Source organism: Schistocerca gregaria, chromosome 6, assembly GCF_023897955.1.
Source record: "Schistocerca gregaria isolate iqSchGreg1 chromosome 6, iqSchGreg1.2, whole genome shotgun sequence".
Lineage (NCBI taxonomy): Eukaryota > Metazoa > Arthropoda > Insecta > Orthoptera > Acrididae > Schistocerca > Schistocerca gregaria.
The window spans coordinates 381,216,353-381,226,879 of record NC_064925.1 but is presented as its reverse complement, the minus strand read 5'-3'; the positions used below and the strand labels follow the sequence as shown (position 1 = coordinate 381,226,879).

The window sequence follows — 10,527 nt, the reverse complement described above, 5'->3', positions numbered from 1 at the left end:
ACTATTGCATTTGGTGTATGGCTATGGTGCAGCACACTGCATCTGCAGCAGCAATTTGAGCAGCAGACACAACAGACTGTTACAAATTAGTTACTTCAAGGACAGCTCTAAGCCAGGTGCCATGGAGCATGCACTACACTGACCCCAAATCCCGTCATTTGCAACTTCAGTGGTGTCAAGCGAGAGCACATTGGCTGACAGGATGGAGGTCTGTTGTGTTTTCTGATGAAAGATAGTTCTGCCTTGGTGCCAGTGATGGCTGTGTCTTGGTTAGGAAGAGCCCAGTTGAGGGCCTGCAAGCAAACTGTCTGCATGCTAGACACATGGGACCTACAACTGGAGCTGTGGTGCAATTTTGAATGACACAGTAGTGCTCTCATTGTTGTCCTACACACCCTGACAGCAAATTTGTATGTCAGTCTGGTGATTTGACTTCTTGTGCTGGAATTCATGAACAGCATACCAGTTGTGGGGTTCCAACTGGATAAAACTCTCCCACATACTGCTTTTGTAACCCAAATGCTGTACAGAGTGTCGACACTCAATCACCATTCACATTTGCAATGGTCTCTCTCACGCTTACATTAACCTGTGATCTTGCAATATTAAAACACTTAAATATGTTACCTAGACAATCGTGTTCATCTTCACAAAATTTCATTACTCTGCATAAATTATTTTTTGATGTTGCAATTTTTTCTGTCAGTGTATACTGTATTTTTGCTTCATTCTATTCACAGCAGTTGTAAACATATTACACGGACATCAATACGTAACCTGCTGCCCTCTTCCTCTCTGTCCAAAAACCAGGCAAGTCTGCTGTCACCGATTTCATTTCCAGTCTTAAACTGGGACAAGGGCAACACTGCTGCTGCGTCTCTGCTGCTTCTCCACTGTAAGAAAACTCTGAAAGTGAGGGACAGAGGATAAATATATGTAATCAACACCAGTTTACCTCGCAATATGATATATTTTCTATGTTAGCGAGCACAAATATAACGAACGACAAGAAGCAGGGCTGGGGCGGCTTGCGAGGCCGCACCTTAGCCAGTGCTGGTCCCACCGACCACAGGAATATTCAAAAAATATCTCTTCTGCACCAAATACTGATGAATATCTAACAGGTAAGTACAATTTAAGTACATAATTAATCAGGTTGGTGCCTCATCACACCCTCCTGGGAATGGTACAATTAAACATTTCTAAACTCTGAGTCATATTTAACACAACAAATTGTCTACAAGCTAGTTGTAATAAGTTAAAATTTTCTTTGTGCTTAATATTTCAAGGAATATAGCCAGCATTTGCCCCCTCTTCGACCTCTCCACTGCATACACTAGTTATTCTGGCTCTCCATTCAGAAACTACATAATAGAGACCAACGAGTAATTTCTAAGCATCAACATATAGCTTCAGTTAGCTGAGACTGTGAAATCCTTTGAAAACTGTCTTTTAAAAAGGTGGTTTCCAATTTCGCAATATTTTATCGAACATGCCACTGATCTAATGACAGTTGTAAGGTTCAGTAAATAGCTAGGTCACATTTTTAGCTTCCATTTGCATTGATTTATGAAAGAAACAGAAAAAAGAAAGAACTAAACAGTCTGTTGCCACTGTCACAATTATTTTTTGTTATCAAATTTGCTTGTCTTGTTGTGTGATTGCCTTCAGAGATTAGGAAATACTGGGAGAAACTTATGGGGAAACTAAAACTAGGTTCAACCTGGAAAGCATAATCTGGTAACTCCTTAGTAGGAGTGACGGCTTTCAAGGCAGAGAAGCGCATTCTACATAACAGACCAAATGAATTGAATTAATCAAGCATATCTTGTGACAGCAGGAAAATCACTACTCTCTCTGCATGCACATTAGAAATTTGACTCCAAAAGCAGTTACCTATTTTGTGCTTGTTTCGTGCAAACCACATCCGTTTAAGCTAATGTGTGTGTACTTGTGGTATCAATTGTGAGAAAATGTGAGATAGAAGTATTGTTTGATAAATAGGAAAGTTTCTCACTACACATATTTCATGTGTTCATTTAATACTGTAACGTCACTGATTATTTACATATTTGTTGTTAAAACCGAAGATCTAGATTACGTATTAGGTATTTCTAGAATTTACATGAGTATGTGCAAACGTACTATTTGGCAGTACACCATATACTTTTTATCACCTGTTCTTGATTCCTTTCATATAGAGATAAACAAAATTTGCACTCTCTTTCAAGCACGCACGCACACACACACGCACACACGCACGCACACACACGACACAAATGTTCCCAGATATTCTTTCACAACATTTAAGTACATGTTTAGAGACTTTGAATCAATATAAAAAAACAGAGTTGCTTCATGGCTCACAACCAATACAATATGAAAAACAGGCTTCTAAACAGAAGAATCAGTACCATAAGCACCAGTTAAGAGCTTTCATACAATTCAGTCAGAAAAAAATAGCAGCACCAGCAGTGGTCAGGAGGCAAAAACTGGCAACAATTTGACATATCATGTCAATAACTTTCAGAAACATGAATAGTACTTCAAGTAACAGTACTGTGTCCTCCCTGTTTCAAATCCTTATTACCAGTCTCACAGATAACATTCTTTCATTAACATACAGCAAGCAACTGAAAAATGGGACAAATTCATAATGTCAATAATTACCCAAACTTTTTCACTTGATACATCATGGAATTAAGTGGCATTAATGGAAGAAACATATTTCAGTCACTATTTCATAGTGGGTGACTGAGACCACCATATTGAAATTTTTCTGAAGAGCACTTTGTCCCTCCCATTGACCTTCACACACTACCATGCACAAACTATGGAAAAACTAAAAAAAAGAAAATAAACTAGTTGTGAAGTCACTCTGTATGAAACCCCACACCTTGCCTCAGTCTGTCAACTGGATACTAAGCATGATTACAACACTGACAAATGAACATCTCCCATAAAACTAAGAGCAGGCCCTGAATTCTACTGCAAAGCAAAAAACACAGCCTTTTTAAGGAATAAATACTACATCACAATGTTTGTCATCTTACAGAATTTCTGATAACAGTCATACTTGAGAACCTTCAACCAAGTTATTCTGATTTACAGACAGGAAAAAAGTAGTGTGCTTTTATGTTACGACAATGGTACACCGCGTCAGCTATAAAAACTATTTTACCTCTAATACAGACAGATATATCATGAACTGCATTCCATCAACTGAGATTTCTGGGTGAGGCGTACATGGGCATGACAACACAAAAGTGAACACTATAACATCAATAACATGAAATTGTGGGGCATTAAATAAGATGACGTTAAACAAAAAGCAACAAAGTACACAAAAAATTCTTCACATTTTTTCTTCACTTGCCTGACACAGTATAACGAAAGAATTAAATAAAATAAAATCTAAGGCTTTTCCAAGGAGATAATAGTATTCTTGTTATCTGTCATTCAGGGAAAAAAGGGGGGAGGGTCAGAAAATGGTGGAGGGGGAGTCATATTAATAAAATGTCCTCTAGTACAATGCCTGTAACTATATACTGAATTTTGAACTCAGACTGTCACTTGACTGGGGAAGGTTATGTAGCAACATCCAAAATAGTTATCACACAAAGCAGCAACCAGGGAAGTCTGCAAAATATGTCCACAATTATAGCTGCACAGCAAACGGATTTGTAGCTCGATGCTCCCGTGTCGCAGATGGTGGAGCTGCCCATTCGGCATCAAATGGATCTCGACGTGTGCCAGAAGAGAAGACATCAGCCGAACCCAGAGAGTGGGCGCGCAGGTGCTGGAGGGGTGGAGCGCGCCGCGGAGGTGTCGATGGGGCCACTGCTTCCACTACGGCACCGAGCCACTGATCTGGTTGTGGAAGACCACTGGCCGGAGCTTTCACAGGCAGTGCCACTGGCTGCCTGCTGCAATACGAAGCAGAGCATGCAAATAAATGCTAATCACTTGACACTGAAAAGCTTCAAATGAATGCATTTAAGCCATAGTCTACTTTGGAATGTTTTCTTTTTTAATTCATTACATGTAAATGACGAATATTCAAAGAATTTTTAGCCTCAGTTTCCATTTGTATTCAGATTTTAGTTTTATGGTGCCTGGGAAATATATAGCAGAGAGTCATTTTAAAGAGAAAACTACTGAAGCTGACAAGTATAGTCATCTGTCTAAACTGTGGTGTAAAGTCTGTGAAATCTAGTTGCAGAGGTATGGTCAGAGATTCATACGGACACACAGAATATGCCAGTAACCCTTTTGATCCAAGTTTTCCTGCAGTATTCTTATTAAATTGTTCATATAACTATGAAAATTAAATATCAAGTCTGAAGGTGAGTATCACTATGTTGTGCAGGTGTGTATCTTAAATCTTATGCAAAAATATTAATAACACACTGCACAATTCTTGACAACTACTGGGAACATTCCATTGCTAATGGAGATGTTAACACTTTTGTAGCTGCTAGGGCCAAGTGTCCTACCTACATAACCTGCTGAAGGGGGCAAAGATACTGTCTGTCACAGCACCACATGGCGGGCTCAAACTTGCAATCGTTGCAGGCTATGTCCACTGTCAGCTGATCACACATTCCAAAACGCAAAAAACTACTCTTCAATCATATTGTTTATAAAATCAGTATTGAACTGTACAGCGACTGTGATAGCAGTATTTGATAACCATGAAAGAGAATGTCAAAACTAATCCTTTCTGTTATAATTTCATCGTTGGCTGGGAAAAATTAGTTTAGAAAAATGGTATGAGCTTTCTTATTCGTGACTGACAAATCCTGTAACTTGAGATTTACACTATCAAAATGAATGAATGTGTGTGTGTGTGTGTGTGTGTGTGTGTGTGTGTGTGTGTGTGTGTGTGTGTGTGTGTGTGCGTCACTTACAAAATTCTCATTAATATCAAACACGTTTCAATATATAAAATTTTAAAGTGAACAGCTCCTATGGTAAACACCAAAATCTCTCACAATTCTGTGCGCCCCATGGCAGCAAGTGTTGCTGAGAAACTGGTAGGCTAATACATACCTTTTCACATTATATACTTTTGTATCATTCATGCATACTTTTTAAATTAGGAAGTCCAATTACAGTTACTGGGCCATGTGCGCTGTTACCTGTTCCATGTGGCCTTCAGTGCTGCTGAGGGACTACTAGTGTCCCCTTGAGAGAGAGAGAGAGAGAGAGAGAGAGAGAGAGAGAGAGAGAGAGAGAGAGAGAGAGAGAGAGAGAGATAGAGGGAGAGGGGGGGGGGGGGGCGAACACTTGTCTTGTGTACATTAGGAAATCAAATTGTATCTATTCGATCAACTTATAAGCAGAAAGGAAACGGGCAGGTAAAAGCTATAGGGCTTTTATAAACAAGAGCATACTTGGGACCCAGGTTTGATTCCTGATTGGGTCAGAGGTTTTCTCTGCTCATTGACTGAGTATTGTGCTGTCTTCATCATCACTCCATCCTCACTGACACGCGACTTGCCGAAATGGTGTGAAATAAAAAGACTTGCACCAGGCAGCCGGGCTCCCCACAGGTGGGACTACTGTCCTAGCTACAAGCAGCATCATATCTATTTGCCATTAGTTAAAATCGAGCAGTGGAAAATCAAAAACTGGAACATCCAGTGTGGAATAATTACAATATCATGAAAATGATAGTTTGCTACTCGCTACAGATAGGAGATGCTGAGTTGCAGACAGGCACACAAAAGGCTGCTGTACATGGAGCTTTTAGTGAAAAGACCTCATACTATAGTGGAAAACATACACACATTCATGCAAGCACAACTCACGCACACATAATCACTGTTTCAACCCACCGAGTCCAGTCTCTGTGGCCAGAGACAGTGATCATGTGCAAGAGTTGTGCTTACATGAATGTACGTGTGTTTTCTACAGCAAAAGGATGACTTGTGGCCGAACGCTCTATGTAAGGCAGTCTCTTTGTGTACCTGTCATGACTCGTCATCTCTTCCACGTGGTGAGTAGCAATCTATCCTTTCCATAATATCGTCGTTCCACCTGCCGGGCATAAACGTATGCCCTTCGCCAAGAAAGGGTTAAACACCAATGCAAAGTGGCAGAAGGCAATGCAGTTACAATATATACATGAGAGGCATTCTGTTCAATCAATGATACTTCTGAATAGGGGTGTCCTACGCACACCTTTAGTCAATCTTTTTATTATGCTACATAACTGGGGCAAAAATAGTTTTAACTAAGAACGGACATGAAAAGGATGAATTTTTAGTGCAAACAATCTGCAAACCTATGTGAATGTCTAACTACAATGAGCGTGTCTTCTAAGTAGGTAAACATATCATGTTATATTGCACCCAGCGGTCTCACACATACTTATCATTGTCAAAACAAAGCAAAGAGTCCAGAAAAATATCTATTGCCGAGTACCTAGTCTCTCTCTTTTTTAAGATCAGTATTTGAAAGAAAAATAAAAAAATATATAATACAACATTCTATAAAATGGTGAAACAGAATCTCTGGCCAGTACTTGCCTTTAGGAGCTGAAAAATCAGTACTGCCAACAAACATATACAAAAACACTACACCTATCATCAGTATTTATTTATTTATTTTTATTTACATTTTTTTCGTGTGGAGCCATCATAATGATGGCTTTTGCAAACATCAGACTTAACACTATGGTTATATTTACACTTATAAAATACACTATATTCTGTAGCTGTTGCTTGTTATGTCTATTTTTTTACATTTATCACATTACTACTGATACGCTAATACCTCATGTTACAATCACTATCTTAAAATTTCTTCTAGTTACACTTTGTTCTAGTGTTGTGATCATGTACATCACTGCCCTTGATAGCTTCTGTTGGTTGACTTGTAAAAAATACAACTATTTTGAAGATGTACAGAGAATATGTTGTCAGATATTTGTGCTGCACAAACACTTCACGACATGAATCTCTATGCCCCATCCCATGTATAGGTCTTATTGCTCTTTTCTGTAGTAGTAGTATTTTTAAATGTATATCAGCTGCACAGCCCCAGAGTTCAATTCCTTAACTGAAAAAGGGGTAAAGTGTTCCATAATATACCAATTTCAGTGCTTGGCTAGGAACTATCTTTGCGAGCTGGCTGAGGAAATATATGGCACTACTGACTTTTCTGTATACATAATTAATGTGGTATGTCCCCCGCAAATTTTCATCAACATACACACCCAGGAATTTACAGTTACCATTTTCTGTTGCAGAGATATTACACACACTATTCATATTGTTGTGGTGAGAACTGCCTGTTTTAAATGCCAGTAGTTGAGATTTGGTGACATTTACCTTGAGTCCCTGGTCATTGAAGTATTTTGTTACTTCTATTCCATCACTAGTAGCACGAGATTCTAGCTCATTAGATTCACTTCCATATAATAATATTGACATGTCATCTATATAGCTTACAATATGGGAGTTAATGGGTTGTGCAATGTCATTATTATATAAGGACGAGAAAGGGTCCAAGGATTGAGCCCTGTGGTACATCTTGTAAGACAGGTTCACTGGTGGACTGGGAGTTCAAGATTTTATTATCTAGTTTGTATGACAATTTAGTGCCTTACTTACAATTCAGCAGGTATGTGGTTAGAAGATTCATGGCTTGATCCCTAATACTGTAAGATTTGAGCTTTTTAAGAAGTACCCGATGGTTTACGGTATCAAATGCTCTTGTCAGGTCCAAAAATATACCTGCTGTCTGCATCTTATAGTCCAACAGACAGTAAATTTCATCAATGAACTGTGTAACTGCTGTGGTTGTACTTAGCTCTTTTCTGAAGCCATGCTGCGAATCTACAAGCAGTTTATGTTTTGTGAAAAAGGCAGTTAGCTGACAAAGGATAATGCTTATCTTACTAAAAGTGAGAATTAATGATATTGGACTATAGTTGGAGACATCTTCCTTACTTCCCTTTTTATACACTGGTTTCACTACAATCATTTTTAGAACTGTTGGATACGTGGTTTCTCTAGTGCTGCAATTAATCAGGTGAGTAAGAGGTTTACAGAATTCTTTTAAGCACAATTTAATAATAGCACTGGATACGCCATCCTATCCAGATGAAAATTTTTTCTTTAGCATGTATATTGCCCTGCGAACCTCCTGCTCATTCACTTCCACAAATTCAAATTCGGTACCCTGGGTCAGATGGCATCGGCACCTGTGAATCTATAATATGGGTTGATCGTTTGCCAGAAATGTAGTAGTTTTTAAAAATATTACATACAGTATCTGGGTTTTTTATAATGTTACCATCATGTCTTACGCCGAGTAGTTCCATGTTTATCTTGTTGGGACCTTTCCGATATTTGTCAATCAGCTTCCAAGATACTTTGGTTATGTTGTCAAACTGTTCTATTGTTTTGCTGTTAATCTGTTTCCTTAGGTTAACAATTTCAGTTTTAAAAGTTTGCTTGGTCCTATTGTATTTTTCCTTGAAAACCTGTAGCTTTATAAAGCTGGTTTAGATGATTTACTTGCTACCTGAGCCTAATAAGATTTGGTGGGAGTTTTAGTCTAGGATGACTTCAATTTTGACAGTGTTTAACTACCTTCTGAATTTCTCTGACAGGACAACTATATTCATAATGATGCAGTAGGGTTGAGTAGAATTCATTCCATTTCTCATCCTACCCTTTTACTTGGTACACAGAATCCCATTTCTCATCCTACCATTTTACCTGGTACACAGAATCCCATTTCTCATTTGCTACTCGTCTTTAAAAGGTATTCAAGATTCATTTCTGTAGCACAATTTTTGTTATTTTAGGCACGACTGAATTAATGTATTCTATTGCCTGACACAATTGGTCAGAATAAAGAAAATCTAAGTTACTGTCATTTACCTTATCTATAACATCTTTGTTGATTATGGTCTAATCTACTCTAGTGGAACACGTGTCTGTTACTCTGGTGGCAGAGTTCATTATATTTACAAGATTGTATTAGGTCAGTACATCACTGAGTTTCCATTTTACTATACTATTTGAGTTTGCACCTATATTAAACCCAGCTAATATGGTAGGGTCATTAGAACTGTCCTGACCAACAACACTACTAAGTTTATCCATTAACAGCATTATATCAGCATTTGGTGGCCTATATACGCCAATCACTTTATGCTTTGGTAACTTAAGATCATTACTGTGGAGTACAATACCTGCCATTTCAATTGATCCTTCTTTGGTGTGGTGTTCAAGAAAGGAAATTTTTTTAGCTTCTATATTCTTATTAACATAAACTGCCACACCACCACCTTTATGGTTTTGCCTACAATAACTATTTGCTAGTATGTAACCTTCTAATCTATAATATATTATTTCACTGCATTTTAGACCATGCTCCGTCATTACTAGTGCATGTGGCAAGTGTTCCTCTATGAATATTTGTAGTATGTCTAGTTTGTTTCCGAGATATTGCACATTTACGTGCATTCCTTTAAGGGTGTTATCCCTTCTTGTTTATTTACCATCTTGCACGAATCAAAATTGTTTGTGTGGTACTGATAGCAACGATGCCACGTCGTAGGTGCAAGTTCATAAGTTGGAACTACAAGATACTGATGACAGTGCCTTCCAGCAGCCGTTGTTCATCTCTAAGAGCGCTGCTGCAGATTCTACCCACTTGATTCCTAGGAGACGACCTAGCAACATTGTTTCTATTTCGCAGTGGGCAAACCACTACTTGTATGCAAACTTAAGTAAAGGCTATTTTAGTTCACACTGTAGCGCCGAGAGTTCTACCTCACCTACTCGCTTCCTTCATTCGACCAAGCTTTCAGTTTTCAGGAGCAGACCCATACGCCACCTTCCAGGTGGGATACAAAAGTTTGAGTTACACTTTTTACGACATTTTGCATACACTGGTTTTTTAGAACTGTCCTACAATAACTGATCACTTATTTCACAGCCTGGCTTTTCTTTGCTTGAACATGACTCAGTCATATCCGAAATACATCCCTGAAAACTATTATTGTGGTCCTTTATTCTAAAAAAGTCTTGTGGTTGTAGCCCAGAGCAATTGGAGCTTTCTCCACACTGTTTTTCTCGTACAGTTTGCTTATGTGGGAAACTAGCTTGGCCTTCCCTTTCCTGTTTAATTGGAATCTGTGTTTTGTGTGTTCATCACGACCCATCTTACTTAAGTCTATCAAATGTACATGGCTAAATTTATCACAGAGTTATCTTTAGCTTGGAATTTTAGTGTTGAATCTCTTTGTTTACACATGACCACAGTGGTAAATCATGTCGCACTGGCACATTTGTGATGACAATGTTCATTTGAAATAGTACATCTACATCTACATCTACATCCATACTCCGCAAGCCACCCGACGGTATGTGGCAAGGGTACCCTGAGTACTTCTACTGGTTCTCCCTTCTATTCCAGTCTCGTATTTTTTGTGGTAAGAAGGATTGTCGGTATGCTTCTGTGTGGGCTCTAATCTCTCTGATTTTATCCTCATGGTCTCTTCGC

At 38.6% G+C, this 10,527-nt stretch overlaps 1 protein-coding gene across 1 annotated transcript in view; it reads right to left on the bottom strand.

The window, feature by feature from the left end:
- Nucleotides 1-950: 950 nt before the first annotated feature.
- The window catches only part of LOC126278091 (protein numb), a 213,394-nt gene continuing 203,817 nt past the window's right edge, over nt 951-10,527 (bottom strand). The window contains 1 exon segment of the mRNA XM_049977934.1: nt 951-3,926. Within this exon segment, the coding sequence (XP_049833891.1) occupies nt 3,659-3,926 (268 nt within the window). The 3' untranslated portion in view covers nt 951-3,658.